The sequence below is a fragment of the Varroa jacobsoni genome, unplaced genomic scaffold (assembly GCF_002532875.2).
Source record: "Varroa jacobsoni isolate VJ856 unplaced genomic scaffold, vjacob_1.0 scaffold_984, whole genome shotgun sequence".
NCBI classification, from domain to species: domain Eukaryota; kingdom Metazoa; phylum Arthropoda; class Arachnida; order Mesostigmata; family Varroidae; genus Varroa; species Varroa jacobsoni.
In genome coordinates, this window is record NW_019213886.1 from 72,563 (window position 1) to 98,929 (window position 26,367).

The following is a 26,367-nucleotide window of genomic DNA, read 5'->3' on the forward strand; positions in this document are numbered from 1 at the left end:
ATCTATTTTTCAATATTAACTTTTTGTAGCTGGTCATTTGCTAAGCAGCCTATAGATTGGGTTTGGATGGTAACAGTGAAAACGATAACACCAAATTGTTACTGTACTTTGCACAGTTAAGAAGATTAGCGTTTAGCTTCAATTGTCCGCCGTTTTGTAGCCCAAATTAGTAGGAGGTTTGGAAAGAGCATAAGCAGTACTTTTCAAGCTGGCTAGCGACGTATAACTTTAAACAGTTGCGTAATCTTTTTCTCTCAGGAGACAAATCAGTTATTATGCACGTGTTCCCCAAGACTTGTTTTATCAAAGGCAAAGTAGAAAATAATCAAAACATAAAGAATCCACGCACAAAATTTGTCAGTTAGCCATTGGTTTGACCATTATATATGTATATTAGAGGTAGTATTTGTAGTTTTTTGTGTATCGCTTTTCTTTCTTAGAGCTCATCTTTTACTGGCCAAGTGCTACTATTCCACCCTTTTTTTTCACTGTGAGTGGGTTAGTAATTCCGTTTTGTAGCAAATTTAGACTTAGTTAAAAACGTTGTTAAACATTTGCGGAGGTCATATATTGCAGATCCAACCCGAAATATTTTGGCTGTGGAAGTTCTGTAGTCCAGAAATAATTTCCTATCATTGATTTGCGATATTCCAAGACTTGCTATGGATCTGGAAAATGTACGCCTCTCCTGTCAGCATTTCGAGTTGCGAAAAGTTTGTCTGTGGTACCTTCGCAGAAGAATGACTTTCGAACAAATCATCAAAAATGTTGTATACATTAGTGTGTTCAAAATAGATCGTTCACCACATTTTCCTGTTCGAAGCTTTTCATTTCTAATAGTACTTTTTCTAATTTAACGGCAAGAACAGTACCCAATCCTTTTCCAAAACTGTTTTTTAGAATATACGAAGCATAATTCTCTGTATCTACATATGTTTATTTTTCGTTGTAAAGTGTTCTTTCGGTTTGTATTGGTAGGTCTTTGCATGCTTAACTGAAAAACCTTATTAAATATCGAAATGTTCATGTTTTGTTTCTTAAAGTTATTTTTTTTACAAACAAATTAATTTAATAATATATTATTTGGTTATCATTTACATTCCAAGTAATACTTTGACATTCTTACGAGAGAAAATTTTATGTATGTTTCGGATCTTAGAACATTATGGAAATTCGATATTTCCAGATATTTGGAAACATATTTATATTTTACTACAAACTGTGTATTAAAAAGATTGTATGAACTAAAAAATATAAATTCTATTAAGTTGGCTCTGTTGTTGATTGATGCAACCAACCTTAAACACAGATGACACTCATACGCAGCCTAAATCATCATTTTTTTTTGTTTTTATGTTTGATACTAGAATCTTTAGTGGCAAGCTTCGAAATTTTAGCCAACAATGACCACAGCGTGATTAACATGCAATTAATTAAAAAAATGCGCATTAGTCATTCAGTCCACGCCGGCCTTTAAAATTTGGGTCACACAAATAGTTACATTGTTCTAATCCATTCGTTGCTTGGTTGGTAGTTCTCGAAAAGACAAGAGAAACAATGGTTTACGTAGAAATCATAATAAGGAAAACTGGCAAAGGGGTCAGAACACTTCCAATCTTAAATGGAGCTTTACGTCTTCCACCCTCAATTTTTCTTGTTTGATCCAAGGCTACTGTAGCTATAAAAATATTTGTTAAACACGAGTCGAAACTTAATCTTATATGATCTTTATGTTCGTTCCCACTCTGCTTGTTATTGTAAATAAACTCTTTCATTTATGTGAACAATTGATTAGTTCTATAAATATTAAGAAAGCTCAAAGTTCTGTACAATTATGCTACATTTTTTTCTAACTCGTAGTTGTGGCTAAAAGTCTGTAGTATTTGTTTTCTCCGAAAAAAAGTGACAACAAATATTCCAATCACGTAAAATGTGGATTGTAAATCCACTGGTAGAAGAGTTTTCTGTGTAGAAGTGTTTTAACTTACACGTTAATGACGCGAATGTTAGGTTTCTATTTTTTGCTGCCCAAAATTAATTATCTTTTTATATATGTCTAACCGCATGCCCTTTCACTATGGCACCTCTTTACATTAAACTGATCAACCGCAATAATATACCCTTTGATGCTAGCGTTAGATCTCTTGGGCGTTATTTCAATAATGGGACGGTATAATTGTTATAGGTCGCCGCTAACTTTTTGTAGCCAAAATATGTAATTTTCTCAATATATTCTACACCTTTTCTACTACCTTCAAGGTTGTTTGGTACCGGATTCAGATCTGTAGACTCTTAGTAGAAAAACTACAAGACGCCTGCTTTGAAGCTATAATCAATGTTTAGATATTATGTACATTTCAAAATTGTTACCCTGTCGTACAGTCCTTTTTTGTTTATACTCTTGAAAGAGTAGAGTAACATCGTATGATGCGTACACTTTTGCATAATCTATGGCGGCGTTCATAGTACTGGTGATTCAGTGCAAAAGGCCGGTAGCTTGACAATTAATGCATCATAAGGTACGTATCTCTTCCACACCAAATTTTAGCAGTAACAAACCTTTTCAAATAAACCAATATGGCGCGAAATATTGCTTGTAATCAATTTGTTACCATCCACTGTGAAACATTAGCTACAGAGTAATAAATAGGTACTTATGATGCGTCAGTTATAACGCTATTGGCCCCATAGATGCTAAAAAAAATGCTATGAACGTCACTACATACATAAATATACATGGCAATGAGATGATTCTATATAAAGATAATGCATTTTATAATAGGGTTCGCATTACCAGTTTAGTGGACATCACGTCCAAAAAAGCGTCTTGCTCGGTTGCTTGGTTGAAAATGCCATGTTTGAACGTAACAAGCCATTTTCGTTTGTCTTTGTGATGATGCAGTGCTGAAATTTTTGCCTACTAAACGTAGGGGTACATGAGGTGGCCTAGATTAAGACTGATTTTAGACACAGTTCGTTTCGTGCTGGGAGCCAGCCGCCTGAGTAACAATCGTAAAAACTTGTAACATTTAAGCTGCTCTAGAGTAATATTTTTAGCAAAATATTTCTATGATAAACGTTACAAATATCTAAAGTTGTGTCAGCAATTCTGTGACCTCCGCAAATAGTAGAGTAAACGTACCGATCTTTGGAGTCCAAACATAAGATTTTGTAACACATATAAAATTGTGAGACGACCTTTCACAGCAAGAAGAGCACAGCAGTTAGTAAATCGTGAGAACTATATGGTTTCAGGTGGATGAAAAAATATTGAACGCAATATCTAAGGTCCAGTTGCATTTAAGTGAGCATAGATCTAGTGTGTCCATTAAAACTTAGACTATACGAGAATTTCACTCTTTTTAGCCTTGGGGATCAGATTTCTCAAAATGTACATCATTTGAAATATCTCCATAAAGATTCTGCGCAGCCAATCGCGGCTCACTTTTTTCTGAGAATCCGCAAGCAACTCTCTCCAGCCTCTTAAGAAAACCGAATGTTTGTATATTTGGGGTCTGCCTGTTTAGACAGAAGTACGGGGAGCAGCAACTTATGCATTGCTCTGAAGACACTTAAATCTAGGTAGAGTTGTCCACTGAAGCAACGGATTTTACCTTTAGTACGGACTGCAGTGAGGAATCGATTGTTGGCTCCCACCTAAATCTACTAGAAAATTATAGTAAGTTCAAAATAGGCATGTAGATGGGTAGAATTACGTGCTGCAAGAACTCAAGTATGTCTTCGTTTACTCTTACAGATGAAGTGCCTCATTCAACTTTTAGCATGGGTTTGCAAGGCCGGCAATGCAAAACTAACCACAGTCGCTTTTCGAACGTTCTCACACTATATGTCGCAAGTGTCGGTCGAAAGCTTTGCAGCCAATTTGAGCAAATGTGAAGCCGACCTTTGCGCGGAGGAAAAAATGATCATTTTGGAGTTTATTTTCCGCTTCCTGGAGACAAAAAGTTCGAAAACATCTACGCTAATGGATACTTTAAAGCCTCAAACCTTCGAGACACTTACGACTTTGCTCACAGCAAAGACTGGAATTCTCAGCTGGGTCTCGAGCAACTGGGCTCATGTTCTCAAAATATATTCGTTGGAAGATTTTGATAAAATCGTTATGCCCCCCTTGCAAAGGCAAATGCTTCGCAGCCCCGAGGTCATCATTGCCAGTAAGTCTTCAGTGCACCATTCTTTAGTTTTTTACAAACAGACGAACTTTTATTAAACTAAGTGTTTGTTATTTGTCATTCTATTTATGCTCTCTGTTGCAGCGTTGGCCGACATTTTCTCTGGTCTGGCTCTCGATTTGAGTTCTTCTGCGGAAAAATTGGTAAAGATGTGCGGCCCTTCAGTAATAGCCAATGACGAAGGAATTCAAAGAGCAGGGCGAGCCGCAATATTGGCTTTAGCTAAACTGTGCCCACAACAGCATGCTGCTAAGACGCTACTTACTTACCAACTGGGCGTGCTTGCAGGGAGCGAAGGCAAGCTTGCCAGTACCTCACAGAAGCTATCAATAATAGCCACAATTCGAGAGGTATTTTTTATTTTTGATATTTTCGAGCATTATTCGTCATCATATGATAGACTATTATCGTATACTCGTCTATACGTATAATCCTGCTTTGGCCAAATAACAGCTCAAATTAAAATTCGGTATTTAGGATTAAGTAAAACTGAAGAATCTCGATACTGGCCGTGCCGCCCACAGCGAACAATAAACATTTGCTAAAAATTTAGGAGAAATATTTTTGAAAGATTTTTTTGCTGAATTTTGCACATAGATTTAAACTATCAAAAAAGATGTAAGTGCTATTTTTGAATGAAATTACTGTGATTAAGAAAGATGCATATGGAATACTATTGTAGTTTCCATTACTTATTGTTTTTAAATAACAGGTTTCGTCATTTTTGTCCGCACCACATTAACCTTGAGTCTGTAGTTAAATCTTCTCTAAATAACTACCTTTGACAATCTTTTTAAAATTACAATTATTTTATTTACAGACAAAAACTGCGTATGCAAACGATACGTCTTTATCATCAGAACTATTGAGTTGTATACTGCGGGGCATGGCGCCTCTGCTCAAAAGCGAAGTCAGTGAACCAGTCATCCTCGAAATGCTACAAACCATTGCGGAGTAAGTGAGGAAAATTAGTTGTTGCTCACATTCGTGGACTACATTTCTGGTGAATCTTTATTATACCTTCCACAGGCATTAGTCTGCAATTTTGGTGTGAAAGAACCTGAGCTAGACATGTGGGAAATCAGGTGGGTCTGTTTATCCAACCCGTGAATCTAAAGATATTTTCTAAGATAATTCTAAGATATTTCTTAGATATCTAAAGGGTGCATTTCTTCTTTCCTCGGCTTTTGGTTCATGCCTTACTATAACTACAAGTGAACGTACCCAGCTATCATTTTTAAAGGTACCTTTATAGATGTTCCCATAATGGACTCCTATTAAAACATGACGCAAGCTGTTGTACAGCGCTCAAATATTTATCATCTAAAGTCTGAATCTATTCGTAGAATATTATGAAACGTTTAGATAAATTTATCTTAATAACGTTATATTCTTAAAAATTACGAATTATATTCCTGGTTCCCGTATCTCTTAGTGTCAGGTTACCCGTAAAATTTATACTGTGATTTTGGATCATTACACTTCTTAAGTACGCGTTGCTTTAAAACCGGAATACCAGACTGCTCTTAGATTACTTCTACTTAAGAATTTACAGTAGTTACTGGTACGTCTACGCGGTTACGTTTTACAAACATATTTCGATAAACTATAGACAATGAAGTATTCTTTCCAATTAGGCCTTCGGACGCCAACATATTATTTTACCGGTAAAATTAGTGAAAACAGGACAGGTCAGTAAGGATTTTGGGGAAATATGTGATTGTGACAGCTAGTGCCTAATTTCAATATGGGCACAAGTTCTCACAACATTTCATTAAGCAAACACATATGGGAGGAGAGGATAGCGACAATTATAGCCGTTTATTAATAATTAAGTAATAACTTGCACGAATGAATTACATATTGGCCATTTGGGCTTAAAAATTTATATTCACCATAATGAAGCATACGCCTTTGGGAGCGATAGTTAAGCAATTAGACACCGCTACCGGTCCTACCGATTAAGCCCAAGCCAGTCTGTATCAGTGATCTGAGTGTATTAGTTATGTATATTGCAAGGACGGTGTCTTTCATTAATAGAAAGGTCTAGCTAAATTTGCTGTGATTGATATACAACAAATCTATAAACGATGTGCCTTCTTGTTTCTGATTTGGCTAAATCGCGTTTCGTACGTAAGCGCATTGGAGAACGGAGCGCAAAACTAGGCAGCCTAGTACTCACGGGTTGCCGTTTCCTTAGAGATAAATGGTTCGTGAGGCTCTGGAAACGAAATCAACGGCTGTTAGTTACTTCGTTAAGGATTTCAGATACTAGTGCGTATCAAATTGATCTCCTACACCAACTGATGGGGCTTAACCGACGTGGTGCGCGAGCTTCTTCTAAGTTAATTCCAAATTTCACAACGTGTAGTGGATTCAGTCCTGTTTGAATGACTAATGAGTGACAATTAAGCCACATGAGCTGTCCAAGTACTGACGATTTGCGCATCCACAGTTATAAAGGATGCGGTAAAGGCTCATATACAAGGAAGAGAATCACCAGGAAACTGCTGTCCTGATTGTTGAACTTTACTGTCATACAGGAACTGTACATACCACCAAAACAAAGCGATATCATTTATTGAAGGGAAGCTGTCATCGGCCTCGGAAATCTTCTAAGGAGATCGTCTACACTGCTTTGTACCACTACGAATAATGTGGGAAGTGCAATAAAATTCCTAAGGCATTTCTCAGCTAATGCGATAGCGCAAAATGTTCTTAGTCCGCATACCAGTCTGATATCTGCCTATAAAAAGGTCTCTTACTTATTCGGTTTATAGAATAAAGAAATTATTGCAGAGGAGGGAAACGATATTTGACTTGTCCTGTTCAGCGGGTGCTCCAGGAAAGTAGAACCCATTTCACCATTTTCCACCAGCTAGGTATTTAAGCAATATTTGATAAAAAACATCTCAGTGGATGACGATATTGCATAACTTAGACCTATTAAGTGAAATTATAAATGGGTCTTAATATGACAACCTGTGTGTCTGTTCTGCATGTTCTTTACCGGCCTGTCTGACAATGAATCAGCAGCTTTGACGGGATGGCATTAAGTCAGCATTTGTAAGCGTATCCTTTGACTATGTGCGACTACTGAAAATCCCTTGGGCTGTTAACTTACTTACAGATTTATTTTAAGTACAAATATGAAAAACAGACTCGACAAACTTTCAAATGCCTTTTTTCGATGAGGATCTGTAAGAATTACGAGAATGATGGTTGTCACATGTCTCATACGAACGATAGCGACACTTATCCGCAGAATGACGAACGAAATGCTGTTCGCTTTCAAGTGGCCTGTCGCAAGCAAGAAAAAACAACGGTTACCTCCACTGCTAGCTCTCCGTCTTTGCGGGTGAATTGATTGCAGGCTTTTCCGTCAACCATGATTCCGTCGACACGCACTGCGGAAGCTACCATGCCGGTCCGTCGTGCTAAAGATCTTGATTGTTAAGTCTTCACACTACCACCCATGCTATTATATTTATAAAATTCATCACTTGAGCTACCTCAGAAAACTGTGTTTCATTATTAGATTTGCACGAAGATCAATTTTTATATAATCTTGTTGCAGCGCAACCTCCTCGGAGATAAAGTTCTTAGGTAATCTAAAATCATTAGCAAAAGGCGTCGCAAATAATATGCGGACGCAAAAGAAGCAGAAGCAGGTTTTAGCACAGTTTAGTGAAAAATCTGGAGGTGAAAAAAAAGGAGAAACGCTAGTGGACACACTAGAGTCCATCGACGTCGTCGAAGAGTCTTTGATAATTCTTTCATCGATTAAGTCACTATAGCAACGAAAATTTAATGTGGGCATGACAACCACGTCACGGATTTATTTACTATATATGTCATATGTCACAAATATCAGATTGGCGCTTTGTGAGATGCAATGAAACCAATATATTTTATCGACGTTGTTTGCTTTTTACTTCTGTCAAGCCTGAAGTAACAAATCGTCTTTGGTCTTTCGTTAATAAAAAAAAATTATTATCGATGCAAAAATAAGTCACGGGAACAAACATGTGAGCGGTTTAGATCCCTAGTCGAAAATATAAGTAATGTAAATGGAAACTGCATTGAACAAACGAAGGAATGACACCTTTAAATGACGCAAGCATTTTTTTGTGTTAGAGGTACATTTTTTATTTTGACTTGTCCTAACGTCTGAACAGCTATATACCTGCCATTCGCGTTTCCATGTGTAATTATTTTGTATATGATTTCTCGACTAAATCGATAGTGGGACAATGTTTACAAGTTGCTCGTTTCAGGGCATGAATAGCCTATTATTACACGAATTTAATTCGAGAAGTTAAGCGGGTTGAAGCCAGCATTAGATATTTTTTGCTTAATCTAAGAAATAATTGACGCACACCGATGACGCCCGGCGTTGCCATCAAGTAATCAGACTGCGTGTCTTCGATTCCCGTGTCAACGGTCTCTGAGTCGCTTGAGAATATTTGAAGTACCAAGCTACATTCCTTATTTCATTGAAATGAGTAGCTCAGAGTAGCAGATGCCCCTGATATTCATTGCAATATACTAGCATTCCAATCTACTCCGCATTACCACCAAATGCATTACACGCATTTTCAAATGGCCTGAGTCATTTATGGCGGACGCATTTTGTTACCGCATTTTCAGACACTTCAGTATTTCCGCCCCAATCTTGTGACTTGTGCTTCCATTTGAGTCGCCAGAAAACTTACTGTCTATACTTCATTTTGTTTAAAAGGCTCTATAATTACGGCAACTCGTTCTTTGGTTTGAGATCTTCAGTTTTCCTCAGCTTTTGCGGCTGCTTTCATTTTCAAGTAATAGAAGCTGACTAACAACGTTGGTTTTTAACACTAAACGTTTTCTTTATGTGTACACTCATTTTTCTTTGATAACACCTAATCAGCCAGTGGCTTACTGCAATTTATCATGCATTAGAGAATACCTCATATAAATCCGGGTCACATTTACTTAGGTGTAGTATTTTATGCCTTTAACAAATGGCTATGCTATAGCTATGTGGCACTAGTTTACTCACGATTGTACAGGGTCAGTGGCACCGGAGTTGCAATTTCTAAGATAACCGTAGCGTCACCCGTGTGACTTGCGCTGTCTTCCCACGGGGCGAACTTATTATTGTCGTAAATTCACCTGTCGCTGTTGAGCTTGAAGTCAGCAAAGCACATGCTGTCGGAATTGCACAAGGTCTCGACCTACCGTGCCTCCAGATCTCGGGGGACTCTCCGGGCAGTATGGTCTGGTAAGCGAATAGTTCATGCGGACCTAAAACAGGTCGCACAAAATCCTTAGAAGGCTCGTGACCATGTCCTCAAAGAGTTGCCGAGATCAACTATCTGGTGATTTCTTGGATCTTTTTACGGCTGCTGGTAGACCTCGTACAGGACTACCACCTTCTTGAATCACGAATTCCGCGCTGATGATGAAACGCTTCGTCACGTATTGTATTTAAGCCGCTGACGTGATTTACCACATATAGCTTCCTCCGCGCGGAGCATGGGAAGTGTTTTCACGACCGCTGAGACTTCGAATTCCGAGAAAGTCCAAGAAGTATGAACCCTGTAGCCCAAGAATTAAAACTTTTGGGGCCTAGTCATTGTCGGAATGACGGAAAGAACGCAAATGGCGGAAAAACCCGTTCTTTGTCATTTACAGCATTTAGAAACGAGATAAATGGTATCCGCAAAATCGGGTTTGAAGTGGTGCTTTTCCAGGCCGAAAGGAAGTGCAAATCAATCATCGCATGCGCAATTTAATCGTTACGGAAGCTAGGTGAAATTCCTTTGAAGCTCCCGGTAATTGTGCGGATCGTTTAGAAATTGCGTTTTTTTTTTAAAAAAATGACCGACAACATTGTATTGCGCACCTTAAAATACCTGTGTTCGAAATTAGCTCGTCAGGTTCTGGTCCCACAGGAATACAACTTCCGAGGTCGTCCATATGTAAAGCATTGCCAATGAAAACGCCTTGTCAGGGCTGATCCTGCGGCTGGTGCGATACGGACAACACAGAGAAAGGACCCTTGACTGCGCATAACCTTAAGGTTTAAAAAAGGTTATGTACTACCATACGAGCTTACAGGTAGCTTGGCGTACAACGTAGAGGAGAAAGGAGCCCCGACCACCCCAGCCGAAGGAAGCCATTGCTTTGTATGACTAGAAGAAACTGACAAGTCAAGTGCAGAAGGTATTGTAATGGCTTGTTTGTTCATCAAGAATAATACAAAGGCCTACGATAGCCCAGCTTACCCAGCGGTGTACGAAGGCATAGTATTTTCCCCTTGTCGTCTAGTCGAGCATCATGTTAGACTCTTTGACGGCACAAGGGATACTTTTCCGGATCCTCCCGAAGAGTTTAAACCGCATTCGTACAACAGAAATCGCCAATGCAGCTTCATCCGTAACAATTCCAAATAGGCTTACCGTTTCTGCAAGTAACTCAAAGGCCACCCTTAAGAGGAGGTGATGCTGCCAGGTTTCGGATGTGCGCGACGGATACCGATTGTACAATATCCCGGGCGCAGCTGACCCTAACCGCAGCAAATCTAATGAAGGAACCAATAAAGAAATAAATATGGTGGTGTTCGAAAGACAGGCGACAAGTGCTTTAGGCGAAGTGCCTGATTTGATCGCATCCTCGTCGACTCGATACTAGACTGGTCTACGTATTCTGCCAATTTACAGCCCGGGTCAAATATAGTAATTTATTGGTCTTAGCTTTTCGGCAGGGCTGTATCGTTTACTTGCCATCAAATCCAACGAACAGAAAAGCTATTTGTTGAACTTAACTTACTGCGATTTATTCGACGTCCGACAGTCCCGGGCGAGATTTGCTTGGAAATTTTAATGTAATTTTTATTCTCCGATTTTTCGCCTTACATATATCTGTTTTAAAAAAACATCTCTTTTTTTTAAAACAAATGGGTATCTTACGTCTAAGCCAACGCCTCTAATCTTTTTTTGTCAAAAAGGTTGTTGTTTTTCATCGGATAGTAATAGAGTGTGAGATATAAATTCTTCAGCAGATTATCGCGAAAAATTAGTAATGATCCAAGAACTTATGAAAGAAGCTAAATTTCACCCACTACTTGCGTGGGACATAAAATTAGTGATCCGGTATAAGCCGCCTTCCGTAATAGTTATAGATAATTTCTATACAAAACTAATTAAATCCTTATCAAAACACAGCTCTCGAATGGATCTCTATATCAAAATACCAAATCCAAGTACGCAAAGAACATCGAAACTAGCTTCTCTCTAGGCATAATTTTTAGACGTACTAGAACGTTGGTTAGAAGTGAGCAAAAATAATGCATTATGAGTTAAATATAGATTAAAGAAATTGCACGACTTCAAAAGATAAATATATCGATTTCCAGATATACCCGATAACGCATAGATTTATTTAACCAACAAAAATCAATTATATGGAAACAGCACGTACTATTTTAATGGTATACTTGCTAATTAATTTTTCAGGTGGTGTTCGAGTGTGCCTCTTATACCCAAAGAACTCATTTCTATTATAGAAATCGGGCTGCGTCTTAAAACAAGTAGCACTTCTATACAGGTAAGACATTTAAAGGTTTTCTTTGTCATGAACAAATAAATATCGGATAATAGGTTTCGGCTGCGAATGCAATGCTCGGGACTAAACCATTTTAGGGTTTTAAACAAGTAAAGATTTAGCAAGTTTAGATCAACATTTCCTCCATCTTGTTCTAAGAACTTATCATAAACAAATTTTTATACAGCCGAGAGTTCTATAATTATCCGCTGTCATCATTCAATTTTTGGTTCATTATTCGTATTAAGAAAGACTATCTGTGAAGACTGTAAAATTCTTGTCTTCATCTGTAGTTTTTCTCATTTCTTTACCCAACTGAATTTTTCGAACAAATAACCGTCTGCTTTCTATGCTGATCAAGTTTTACACCCGTTTGATTCCTGTGCTAGTGACATTAATCATTTCATATCTGCCATCACTGCGTCGGTTGTTCTCAACTTTCAGCTTCGAATATAGATGTTGCAATAATCTATTTTTGACATCTGATTAGTCTTCTGCCGAGGTCGAAAGGCACTAAAAAAGCCCGGAACATCTGTGCCGTATACGTTAAAAACTAGATAAACCTGCAGAATGTACCCGGTCCTGACTGGCCTTTCGAGTTCGGCAAAAATTCGCAAATTTTGAAAACTAATTGTTTTCAAAATTCGAAAATTGATGATTTAAATTTTCGAAAAATGCCATCGAATGAAGGTACCTGATGATTGCCTCAGATGTGCGGTCGACCTTTTTGGCCGATTCTCAGTTTTTTTTTAGCATTCGCCATATAACTGTCGACTGAAATCTGTTCGCTTTCTGGGCGCTTAAACTCCATCCGAAAGGGCTTACAGAGTGTTTCTCAGCTATAATTCAATCGCCGTAGGTAAGACAAATACCCTAGGAGCTCTTTGGATTGAATGCGAAAAACGATATTTTTGCCAACCTTTCAACAGTTTATATTCATTTAATGCCGGCTGCGTGCTGTAACAATGTTGGGTATTCTTTAAGTAGTGACTCCTTGTAAAACATTACATAGTATATTATGGGAAAAACATGTTATTTACTGCATAAAAAGCAGATACGTCTTCCTTTGGACGCATATAACGGCTCGAGTTTATATGTAGCAGTAGAATCTGTGCAAAATTGCTTTATTCATCTTACTCCTATTTCTCCGGTTCCCCTTTTTCCAGTATTCCGAAAACCAGGCCCGTCTGTAGAGTTCTTGCATGTAAACACAGGGTTTTTCTTCCAGATACTAGTTATATATCCCGATATATTTTCTTGCAAAAAGTAACCTACATATTACGATTGGCAACATAGCCCATAAGATTTGCCTCCATCGAAAAAGTCCGTGGATTTCCAAGGCGTGTAACTACTGATACTTACATCTTTATGATATAAGTACCTATCTATATAGTATATATCCTTACTGATACTTATATACTTTAGCAAACAGGGTCCTCAGGCTTTCCGTCTGCAGTATTAATATTAATCTTAAAAAGGCGAATGTCCCGTTCGCTAAATGTCCCGCTTTCTATTCGTATGCTAAATTTGTCGTTTGGGTCATCCTTGCTGTCGATTTTGTTTCAATATTTTATCGACAAAGTCCAGGCTAAAACCGTTTTGTCTACCCCACAATTGCTGAAAGTTTAATTTAACCACTTTGTCGAGTTGCTGATTTCATGCAGAAATGACTACCTCGTACCCAACTGTAATTTCGCGAAGGAATCGATAAAGTATTATGTTGATTCAAGGAGCTGTAACTTTGATATAGCCTGTGTCGGGATAAAAATCTTTCGGTATTTTGGGCTCATTTTTTTGTATGTGGCTATACTTCGCGCCCCGTGTTTTATTTTGTTAATACTTTGTAAAAGCAGCGTTATTTTGCGTAATCAAATTTCTTAATCGAGTTATACGCACCATGCTTTCTTTCTTTGAAATCTGAATTGGGCTATAATTTTGTTTTGTGTGAATTAAGTGTTTTCTAAAGAAGCGAAAGTGTTTGTGAGTGATATTCAAGCCTTGCTAAGCAGCTGAAGAGTATAAAGAGAACCGATTCAGAAAAACTGAAAAAATTGAATCCTTTATGCCGAAAAGGATTCTTTTCGAAGAAGGCTTACTACAATACATGAATTAGCGCATCTTTTTAGCTTGGTTGATCTAGGTCACAAGTTTCCTACGTAGCCTATGAACTGATTAACTAGAAAGCCAGTTAAACGTCAGTTTCTTATGATTTTTTTTTATTTAAGCTATTTCGTGGAATTAGTCATGAGAATGTACTAAATTCTTAATTATATAATGATATAAATGATACCAGGAAATAGTCTGAATAGGATAGTCTGCCAACATAAATTGACATATGTATGTATAATGATGTTGTAACAATGTATCTCATCCCTTACATTTCCATTACATATATATCATTATAAGATGTGATTAAAAAGCATATGTCCTTAAAAAGCTAAATAGAAATATGTCTCATAGCCGTACCTTGTTATATGTGTGCACATGATAGTTCTCCAAATTTATGGTTATGGGCACTCCGCTTATGCATTCTTGCCGCATTGCGCTCTGAGTATTATGATGCATTCCGAGCTCTGTTTTAAACAATTTAGTATATTGAGTAAACTCATTCCATTAGGCTTACTCAATACACTAAATATCCAGAGTATGTGCAACTATTCTCTGCTGGTTTCTAGGTGGCCTACCTCAACTGCTTCCTTTCTGGCCTTACGGATGCCTCACCTTCCTCTATCCAACAGCCCAGCTTTATTAAAACACTGGAAGACGTTTTGCGGACTTCACAGGGAAAATCGGCCGTTGTAGCAATTTACCCATATTATATCGCCACTGCTTGTGTACTTTACAAATTGGCATCGAAATTAAAACCTAGTGAGTAACTGCAACAAAACAATATTTCTTTTTCTAGTTAAATTTTGAGACTTGATTTAAATAAAGTAAAATCTGGAAGAGCGATAACTGTGTTAGCCGTAAACAGAAGGATTTTTTTAGAGGCGGGACACCTGAGGCAACCAAAATACGCGTTGAACCATTCGAAAGTAGAAAAAAAAGGAAATATTTCTGCCTCCCGAGCAATCATAAGGTACCTATGATTGCTGACATCACGAATAAAAATTATACTGCTTTATCAATCAGACTTAGCGTGATGTCTAAAATGTCTTAGAAGCTGTGAGTATTTTCCGCTAGGCTAAATCTATTATGCTTTTCAGGTGATGAATTGGCAAAGTTACTTTCTCAAACGACCGAAGGAGCCGAAGCCTTACCCTACTTAGCGGACAAATTTATTTTTTCTACGGTGTCGGGAAACCCACTTTTAGAACATATGGCACTTGAGTTAGTGGAGATGTTACTGCGCGATGGATGCCCGTTTGGAGCATGCTGCCCGGTGCTGTTGCGCACTTTGACCAGCTCAAACAGGAATGTACGAACAAATGCCATCCAGGTTATAAAACGGATCTGTTCTCCACAAGGCGAGCACAAGTCGGGTGGCATAATGCTAGCGTTATATTTGCTTGATCATATCGACGTGGTCGCATCAGAAGTGACTGCGCCACAAGCAATTATTGCCATTGCCGTAAACGAAGCCTATGACCGCATGCAGAGTCTTCTCATTGCCGAAGAAGCTATATTAGCTGCGCATACTGTTAAGACACCAGTGTGGGTCAAAATTTTAGAACAGCAGAAGATTTCACTAGAAAATATCAATGTAGACAAATTACTTGCTCGTCTTATGAAGAGTGATGAAATAATCGACGAGCGGGCACATAAGTGCATAGCGTCGTTAGCCAGTTTTTACCCTGAAGTCATCTTTTCAAGGGTGGCACACTATTTTGAAGATCACTTAAAGGATCCGGCGCTTCTTAGTGTAAGTAAACTTGAAGTGCAAATTTTTCATTCACCAAAAGGTGAGGTTTTTGATAAGACTGTAATTGGACAGTCCCTAGAAGTGCCCGAAAAGAACGTAAAACGCGAAAGCAAAGCTTACACATACGAGGAGCAATTATTTGAACTTGAACTTAAAAAGATCAGCGAGCAAAAGAAGGGTATTCAACTGACACCGAAACAAAAAGAAGCACTTGTGCTGCAGTTAGAAAAAGAAACCACAATCCGGCAGCACCTACAGCTATTGCATGTGAAAGTTGTCAACTCGAAACAACTAATGCTTACCCTTCTTAACAGCACAGACCTTCCCACCCACTTGGTATTCGTGCATCTTTCTCCCTATATGAAGCATATTGTAAGACGACTGCTGGCCATGCTTGGATCATACCTTGCAGCGAATCATATGAAAGATCTTCTTTATGAGATGATTATAATTACAGCTCCAACGAAACGAATAGGCTTAAGCGCTTTCTATGCGCTTTTGCGCGCAAGAGATGAAAGCAGAGCAGCTATAGATAATGAGTGGCGCCAAGAGCCGCTTGTAGATGCACTTCATCGAACTATTCGAGAACTCCATACATATATAGTCAGACAGCAAGGTTCCCAAGAGTATCATGAGATAGTGGCAAATGAGTTTACTGTGATGCGCGCTAAGCTAAATTCACTATTTTTCAACCTTGTCTTTCCACTGCTGGCACTTATTTTACAAAGAGAACTAGGTAGCGAAACAAGCATCCGATGTATTCAACTGGCGCAAGCATATTATGTGAAAAACTTCGTTGATGATGATGAGTCAATGGTGTTGTGCAATCCCGGCCATCTATGTTCTGCAGATGTGTTGTACACCCTGTTGGTGGTGGGCCAAAATACGGCCCTTCGTGCAGATGTGCAAATTGCATTGATAGAAATATGTCAATCACTTTCCGTGTTAAAAGCTGAGCCCGACGTCATCGATGGAATTCTCGAACTACTTTATTGCCCAAATGGTTTCGTTCGTACTATGTGCTTCCGAACTTTACAAGAACTATTTGCAAGGAATCAAACTCTTGCTGAGTCTTTGATCGCAGCCATAACGAAAAGCACGTGGATGTTTAAATGCGATCCAGAGGAGACTGTACGGTCGGCTGCTGAACAGCTGTGGTTACAGCTGAATCTACAAGCGAGCCCGGAATTTTTCGACGTTTTAGTTGAGGGAGCTCTTAAGCCTCAAGCTCATGCTCGACAGGCGGCAGGACAAGCATTGATGACGCTTTCAGCTATGCATCCTAACAAGATTGGAGAAATCGTATCTGTACTCAGAGATCGTTATGCGACACTCATAGCGGATTCAGAGCCTCAAAAGGATAACTTCGGCCGCATCGTAGACTTGCATTGGGTAGACACTTGGTATTCTCGATGGGGTGTGGCACATGCGCTTCGCAGCATGGCGGGCAGCATGAATCAAACAGTAGTGATCGATGTGGTTAGCTTCCTCATTCCTACAGGACTGTCCGATCCTCATAGTAAGGTGAACATTGAAATGCTGGATGCTGGGTTAGCGATTGTAGATGCTGCAGGCAAAGAGAGTGTGTCACCCCTGCTCAAACTCATCGATGATTATCTCAAACGCGCTGAACAAACTCCAACAGGAGATCGCGTACGCCAGAGCGTTGTTATTCTTATGGGCGCTCTAGCTCGCCATCTTGATAAGAATGATAATCGTGTCAAACCTATCGTACGGCGATTGCTTGAACTTCTGTCTGTTCCTTCTCAGTCTGTTCAAGAGGCTATTAGCGCATGTTTACCTCCTCTGGCTCCCGCAGTTAAAGGCGAAGCTCCAGGAATTGTGAACAACCTTATGGCTGTATTGCTAAACTCTGAAAATTATGGAGAGCGTCGTGGAGCCGCTTATGGGCTAGCAGGATTAGTAAAAGGACTCGGTATTTTGTCGTTAAAACAGTTGGATATTATGCCTCGTCTTACAGACGCTATTCAAGACAAGAAGAATGTTCGTAAAAAGGAAGGTGCTTTGTTCGCTTTTGAAATCCTGTGCAATGTGCTGGGTAAGCTATTCGAACCTTATATCGTACATATTCTTAGCCACCTGCTCACCTGCTTTGGCGATTCAAACCAGTATGTACGCGAGGCAACTGAGGCTACAGCCAAAGCGATGATGCGTCACCTAACCGGTCATGGAGTTAAACTTACATTACCCATTCTGCTCGGCGCTCTTGAGGATGATTCGTGGCGTACTAAGTGTGGCGCTGTGGAACTGCTTGGCAGCATGGCCTACTGCGCTCCTAAACAACTGAGCACATGCTTGCCCACCGTAGTACCAAAACTAATTCAGGTAAGTAGATTCACTGCTTACTGTTGTGTCAACTTTGATATCATGTTTTGTATTAAAGGTAGACAATATCTATACATTACTAGCGTTGCTGAATGTTTCAGTAGAATCATCTACATATTTAGCTTATATATTCAAAAGCGTCAAAAGTTTTGTACCAGTGCACATGCTTAAATAATTCGGATCTCAGTTATTCGTTTTAAGTTAGCACTTTGCCAAAATTTATTGTACAAATGCCGCCTTTTTTTGGAATGTTAAAACGATTGTCAAGCTCGAGCGATCCCCACCTTGGATCCCCTTAATTTTCTCAAATGTTTTTCCATCTTAAATATTTATTCAGTTTCAAGGGAAAAAGCAGGATACAGGTAACGATGTGTGAGCCGGTACATTTTCGTGCTAAAAAGTACCAAAAAGCCACAGTTAATTTTTTCTTGTAAACTTGTTGTGTAAGTCGTTGAAACATCTTTAACATGAGTTCATAATGAGTAATTCTCTAACATTAGAAAAATAGATGAAAAGAAACTGGAGTATAGATGTTGTTTTCCTCAGTCTGAATTCATCTTTGAAGCCTTGTTCCATCGGTTTTGTTTTCGTCTCAACGTCACATCGATAAAGCATTGAAGCAACTTTCTCTTTGAGCGGTTCCTCTTTAAGGTTGACCTGAGGTAATTACTGACGGCTCCATATGTTAGAGATTTGAATCCTTTGGCATAACCTTTGTTGTAAACCTCCTCGCCTTCTAACTGCCCTTCAGATTAATCCGATTTAGCTCGTGTAAGATACTTAAACTCTCCTGCAAGAAGCCTAAAGATCCAGCATTTCTCCAACAGTAAATGTTTTCTTTTACCACGCTTCTGTTCTCATTCAGTACAAAAAGGGGCTAAAAATTGTATTTGTCTTTAAGAAATCTTTGTAGCAAATAGTTAGTACTACTGACGTACCTGGCTTTGACTTTTAGCTTAGTTTCCAAAACACTTTTACAACATGACATTGCCTATGGATACTTGACTTCGTAGCACAGAACGTTACACACGTTTTTAGCCTGAACTTTTATTTAAAAAAAAAAAACAGGTGGAAGGAAGAAGACAAAACAAAGCACATACTTGAATATTTTCAAAGGCGGCTTGTGCCCAACGAGTAGGTAGTGAGTTTGATGCCACTAACTAGTCACGGACCTGCCTTAGCCAATAAAAGCTGGATATTTTATCGATATTTGTATAATTAAGATATACATTAGACTAGCTCTAATAAATATACAGGATTACACGTGTTAATTGGGAGAAACATAGGCAGGCTATATATCGTTACGCACATACGTTTATCCACTAAGTGTGGTACCAGGGAAAGACCAGCAATAACAAACAAAATTGTTATTTTATGGAATTTAAGCCAAGTTCGCCGATTGTCCGACTTTCTCGCACTGCACAACTCTCACCAAGATTAAAAATTTCGTACCCGAAAGTCCGGCATTGACGATCTACGCTCTTACTAGTTTTTGGCGGGTTGTGAAAAATGACTTCATAGAGCAAATCCGGAGATCTTCAATAGGTTTTAGATTTGAAAGGCCTGAAAGTATGAAAATGACCGTCACCCTCTAGGTTTTAATATAAAATTTACCGGCTGTAACAATTGAGGCATATCCGTTCCAATGACTAATCTTGAGTCTTTTTGCGCTTTTTAAACTTTATGGCTGTATTGAGTCATTACATTTTTAGGACCTTTGGCCTGCTATCGGCCGAAAATGCTTGTCTGCAGCGTGTGTAAGCCACCCTTTAAGAAATTCACAGCTATCAATATTGCTTGACATGCGATTACTATTAAAAAGTTATTGCATTTAAAGACGGAATAGGTTGGAAATCATTTGTTAGCAACTTAGGTGCCGAATTGAAGCCTTAATCGCGGCGAGTGGCATATATGTACGGACGTCAGAAACCAAATACAAAACATTTTGTTGAAATATCTATTCGTTTAGATACAGTCTATATAAATAAGCAAAGCAATCCACGCAAATGTTGTCCATTTACCTAGGAAAATACATGCATTTGGAGGAACTGACCAGGAAAGATAAGCTTATAGATAATGCCGTACCGTGTGCGCTTCTTTGTTTTTTCGATTTTACAAGGAAGTATCGTTTACTTATGTTATTTAGGTGCTGAGTGATTCGCATGTGAAAGTACAGCAAGCTGGAGCACAGGCTCTCTCCCAAGTGGGTCAGGTCATAAAAAATCCAGAAATTCAGGAGATTGTCGGAGTACTCCTCGAGGCTCTTCAGGTAACTGTTCCACACATATTACGAAGATTTTCTCGTATAAACAGCTTAGGCAGTGGCACTTATTCATTTCATACGATTTGTGTTACACAATATAGCAGATTTCCATAAATATATGCAAGATACTTTATAAGATTGTATTATGTACCTGTATGAACGTATTTATTGCCTGGCTAGGTATTTGTTTGCAATTGGCCCGCTAATCTGGTCAGGCCACATTGGATTTATAGGATCATGGTTTGATATCCGAATGAGGTGATGGAATACACCGCAAATCTTGTTATGATGTGGCTATTACTTTTGTTGTACCTGTTGTCGGTCTTAGCTAGGACGAAAGAAATGAAGTGTCTACTTCCCCATCTTCAACCTTGTGTGTGTAAATGCAGATTTACAGAATATTGAAGGCCTTTCGACCATTCTTGATAAACATCGGATTTTTGGTCAACACGTAGTGAAGCTACTGCGATTTGTTACGTGAGGACCCAGAAGAATTCCGCCTGTACTCGTGTGGCAGTCGGTGCAGTCTTCAAGCTAAATAACGTTACTGCTGTTTCGACTTTTTGCGGGTTTTTGATCGCGACAATTGTGACGATTTTTTTCGAACTTGTTCCTCTACGTGATGAGCAAACTACCCGTTTGTTGTCAACGATAGGTTGACGTAAACAAGTTGACAATTTTCAGCATCGTTTTGTTCTTTCCTCTCTTCGTAACTCGGTAGGGTTTGCCTTTACCGTCATGCTGCAATCTGTTTATACTGCTGGCACTATTTGCCTCAGTCGTGCAAGCGTTAACCGAGACAGTCCAGTAGCGTGTTGTCGCAGTCGCTGTCTTCCGCTTAAGATGGTGCTAATTTCTTTGCAGTACTGCCATCCGCTTGTTTTCTGATAGCCGACATAGATAGTGACGTGGCAGTTCGATTAGTAGGCTTCTGCAGTATTTTTACTGTATTTTAGTGTTTAATGATCCAAAAAAATGACAAAATACTCAAAGCAAAACAAAGTAGCTCAGTTTAGCTGCCTTCATATAAGTTGCGTAAACTACGTTTACGCGAACTAATATTGCTTGACGCGCGGTTACCATTAGAAAGTAATTTGCAAATTAAAGAAGGGATATTTGGAAATGACAAGTTAGAACTTTAGGAGCGGCATTGGAGCTGTAATCGCAGTTGAGGTAATATTTATATATGCATATATATATATATATATATATATATCAAAACAGCAAGGTTGTGATAATAGGCAACTCATAACTACTGCTGCTCGCAGGGCCCTGTACATGCAGCAGCTTGGAAATAAAAATATAGTAATTTGGTTTATCAAAATCACATGTTTAGTATTCCATTTCAAATCTAGTCATGAGAAACTGTTTCGATTAAAAAGGCTCTCAGACCTAATCTGTCAAAGCCTATTATAAGCGTGATTGTAGTACAACTAATGTTATATTTTTTATATTATATCTACCCAAATAATGTTAGATATAAATATAATAGTTTAGTTTATAAAAGAAATTCCAAAGAAAAGGTCCGAAACCTCTTCTTTTAAAAAGTACCATTCTTAGTAGTTTTGACTTTACGAGTTACAAACTCAGTGACGTATTCAAAGCTGTGATATTGTTGGTAATGCCTGCCATTTTGTGGCTTTTATTCAACACACATTGAAACATTTATCTTCGAGCTATGATGAATATATAACCGGAGATAGCGGTAACTGCGGAAGAAGACCGAGTGTTCTACAGTTTATGGAACGAAGGTTTCTGAGGGGTACTGTACGAACGTGTTAACATATAGAATATGTTGCTCTTTATTGTTTTCTGCTTCGAGCTATCTCTTCAGCGGATTTCACTGGGCAGCTTAGGGTCAGTTGACGACTACCGTCTTAAAAATCAAACAGTTCATATAATTGATGCAAGATACTCCAGGGAGCACACATAGCTGTGGGCAGAAGTTCCCTGGCAGTCACCTGTGTTATGCCGCAATTATAGTGACAGCGACTTCTTTTTTGTTTGTGAACCACGCACGAAAACCATATCCAATTTGAACACGATCAGTTTCGTAATCGGAATACGTTGGAGCAGTCAACCCGTTCTCGAATACGCAAAGAAATTTTAAACCTCGTTCGGGGAGTTCCGAAATTTAAACCTCTTCAATAGATCTAAGTTTTCAAACCCCAAGGCTATAGAAGAAGTAACCGTTTTTGCTGATTCACAAGACAACTGTTAGAAAGCGCGCAAACTGGTCTGAGGTTTTTATGTTTGTGGCTTGAAGCGCCTAATAATATATTGTAAAAGTATTTTGTAAAGTTATGGTTCTCAGGTAATGCCAATCGCATCAAGTCAGCGCTCATGTTTTTTGAAAACTGAGATTTGACAGTAGCAAATGTGTTGACATTATTGGAATACCTTTATTCAGGCTCTCGACAGAGCTCGTGAAGGTACCTGAAATTTCCGTAAAAACTCCCTATGTTTTAAAATTTTATTAGAATGAAAAAGCTTAGGGCCATAAATAATTACGCTGTTCAGAGTCAAGATGCATTATTGGAAGAAAATGTCCGAAGATGGTTTTGGCGATTTTGTTGTGATTCGGTTCGATGCAAAAAAGGTTCCCGGTAGTGGTTAACCGATTTCGAAAAAGAATAAAGAAATTATCACGAAAGTTGAAGATGACTGAGGCGTTAGTAGCCACCGCATCGCCCAAAAACAAAACATCCAGCAGACCAATAGTTTCAGACCATTTAAATAAAGCTGGCTGCAAGAAAAAGCTTAATATTTCGGTACCACATATATTGACGCAAAATGTTCTCTGTCGTATTTTCATTTGTGGAACTCCAAGGAAATCGAACTATTTAAAGGAGTTGATCATTGGTGATGGACACTAGACCACATACTGATATAGGAATGTTTATCACAGTCGGAGCATTCCAGGATCTGTCATCCTCAACCATGCAAAAAGAAGATGTAAAAAGCATCTACGTGCTACCGACACGAAGTCGAAATATACTGTTATAACTCGTATGAAACTTACTCTAATGAAATAAAAATATTTCATTTAATAATTTATATTAAAAACAGTCTTTATTTCGGGTTCAAATTTTCTATTGCTCGAATTTGTATTATAATAAAAATAAATTCTTTTTAGTGGTGCGGGGTCACAGCCGGTAAGTTTGTACTAATTAATACGACCATAACCGATGAACACTCGATTGACAATAATCAGAACTGAAATGTGGTAAATAAGCACTAATAGCTCCGGGGACAGTTGGCACAACACTAGTTTTCCAACCGCTTGTCTGGGCAAGCTTTCCTTTATAAGAGGCACTCGAAGCAATACGTTTCCAACCAGTGCTCAAGTAATATGTAAATAAAGAACTAAGAAATATGCTTAGTAATCTATGATAAAATCTTGACTGACACCAAAGGAGGCGATCCTGTATGTTCCATGGGATTTTAAATGAATGAATTGTCGCCGCCTGGCGAAACGATTGATTCTGACCTTCACGGATAACGAGATTACAACAAGTCATTGAAAAAAATTGACCGGAACTAATGAACAGAACCTTTCTTCTACCATAACAGTGCATCATCTTGCACCATCAGACTGGCATCTATTTGGCCCTCTGAAGAACGTTTTTAACGGTGTTAATTTAGTTTTTTAGTTAGTTTAGGAATGTAAAAATCATTTCAGTTCTTCGACCAAAAGTGACGAAAGCTATTCCATTTTGGTGTTGTGTATCAAAAGCAACATACGACCATCGATAAAAATTGTGTATATTTAGTTTACTAATATTATTTCAAAAGAAAGCATTTACTTCAATGTCGATTAACTTTTTGGACTAATATATATATATCTATTTTGTTCTGCAGAATCCATCAGACAAGACACAGTCATCACTTGCGACCTTGCTAGAAACGAGATTTGTGCATTTCATCGATGCGCCTTCTCTTGCTCTTATTATGCCCGTCATTCAGAGAGCGCTTCAGGTACTTCCATCCACCGAGTAATAGTGATTCTAGGTAAATTTTTATATTTATAAAACGTGATTTGTGTGTTTCCACTAGTGTTTCCAGGTTCTCGGCTAATTCAGTACTTTAGGTAAGAAAAATTTTTAAGTGGAAGACACCAAAGTATCGTAGCAGTATTTACTACACCAATGTAGTAGTATTTACTATTAAATACAGAAATATCGTAGAACATTCATCACACAATTATCATGATGTAATTATGTGAGAATTATTGCTTCGATTTTTATTTTCGTTTGCAACTGATTTACTAGTCGTAAATATTACTATATATATTGGCTTCTGCTATCCATATAGTGATAGATTAATATAAGATTGATTTTGAACCTTATTAGTTCCCATTTTTCAGTCTTAAAAGAAAATTATTACAACTTGTCATGGCGGCGAAAGAACTGCAATACGTGCTTAAAACATTTTGCATGCAATAACCTCCCAAGGTTGAAAGGCGGTATACGTATCCTTTAAACCAGCTATATGCAACACATGGAAATAAGTATTGGGTTGTATTGCAAGTAATAGCTGCGTTTTTTAATGAGCTCTTTCCCATTGCTTTCTGTACGATTTTCTTTTGTATATCGTTCAGTGCTCTTTCTCTTCTATAAGTCCAAGAGCATTTTACGATGGGTTGAGGTTCGAAAACTGGAGGCTTCAAGTAAAAAAAGAAGCATTTTCGACATTTCAAGCCGTTGCCGAGGTCAAGAAATGCTGAAACAATACGAAATATTTGTTCCATGTACAATCTGAGTTTTATATCTAAGAAGACTGCAGAAAACTGGTTTTCAAAAGTGGTTCAAAAGCTCAATATATACTTTTAGAATTGGACAATATCCCTCTTTGGCCGGTCTGTTTAATTAGGACGGCCTGAAGTTTCCTTGGACGACACAGAACGTTAAAGAAAGCGGAAAGGTGAATTGGAAAGGAATAAAACTATGCACAGACATTTTTAATCTATGGGATCTACTGAGCACCAAAGAAGCGCGACTCACTACTTCTCAGCATCTCGCCGGGCATCGAGGAACACGCAGCGGCAGTTACTGATTTCTACACAGAGCTGCTCCTAGTAATGAAAAATGGTGTCTCCAGTCTATTAAAGAGAAATAAAGGAAATGGGCAGCAGAATTAGTTGTATCTCCAGCTCAAAAAGACCATAATCTATATTGGCACTTTGTTACAATATTCATCATTGAAGCCTAACCTCAAGACATAATTTTGTTTACCACACAACATATTTAGAAAAGAAAGAGCGCTTCCAAATTGTCAATGAACCGTGAAGAAAGAAAGCATTTGCAAAAGCTGGTAGTACATTTTGAGCAATCCAATATGCTTAAGAACTGAGTACTCATTTCATCTACGCTCACATGCTTTTACTTTAAACAGAAGCACTGGTTTTTATATAATGACATATTTCTAAATTATTTATGCCACCCCTTCTTTATTGAATTCTCTCACGCCCCAGAATATTGGTTTTCGGAATACAGAACATTATATTACATTATTATATTACAATATATTATATATTATACATTACTCTATAGCCCTCGACTTTATGGCGAACTCTATTGATAAACAGAATACGGACATGCTGGGGCCATTGGATTTTCAATTACTACTTATTTAACATAGCGTCATGTTAACAGAGCGTATTTTTGAAAGCTTGCCCTATTCCTCTACAAATATATGAGTAATTCATGGCGCCATATTGTGATACCATTAGAAAGACTGCCGTTTTTAATATTTGGGAATACCTTGAAGGCTGCACAGAACCACCTAGTTGTCCTACAATGTAATACTATATGGAGAAGATCAACTTAGTGCGCTTTGCCTTCAAGGAACCAACAATAGAAAAATGCGTTTCAAGAGTGCTTTGTAATCTTTTTGCATATTATTTCCAGGATCGCTCAACAGAAACCCGGAAAATGGCTGCTCAGATTATTGGTAACATGTATTCACTGACAGATCAAAAGGACCTAATGCCGTATTATCCCTCAATCCTACCGGGCCTCAAGACTTGCCTCCTTGATCCTGTGCCTGAAGTGCGAACTGTATCTGCGCGAGCTCTTGGTAAGTATACTTAAGTGCTAAAAAGTTTTATTGTTAAA

General features: G+C 38.4%; 1 protein-coding gene across 3 annotated transcripts in view; it reads left to right on the plus strand.

The window, feature by feature from the left end:
• The window catches only part of l(3)80Fj (lethal (3) 80Fj), a 58,572-nt gene that overhangs the window by 12,837 nt on the left and 19,368 nt on the right, over positions 1-26,367 (plus strand). For all 3 annotated transcript variants that reach the window (XM_022842321.2, XM_022842318.2, XM_022842317.2), the window contains exons 4-12: positions 3,758-4,175; positions 4,278-4,543; positions 5,014-5,147; positions 11,693-11,783; positions 14,456-14,648; positions 14,987-17,988; positions 20,135-20,257; positions 24,113-24,229; positions 26,161-26,329. In XM_022842321.2, coding sequence (XP_022698056.1) covers positions 3,758-4,175; positions 4,278-4,543; positions 5,014-5,147; positions 11,693-11,783; positions 14,456-14,648; positions 14,987-17,988; positions 20,135-20,257; positions 24,113-24,229; positions 26,161-26,329 — 4,513 coding nt within the window. The remainder of the gene's footprint in view (positions 1-3,757; positions 4,176-4,277; positions 4,544-5,013; positions 5,148-11,692; positions 11,784-14,455; positions 14,649-14,986; positions 17,989-20,134; positions 20,258-24,112; positions 24,230-26,160; positions 26,330-26,367) is intronic.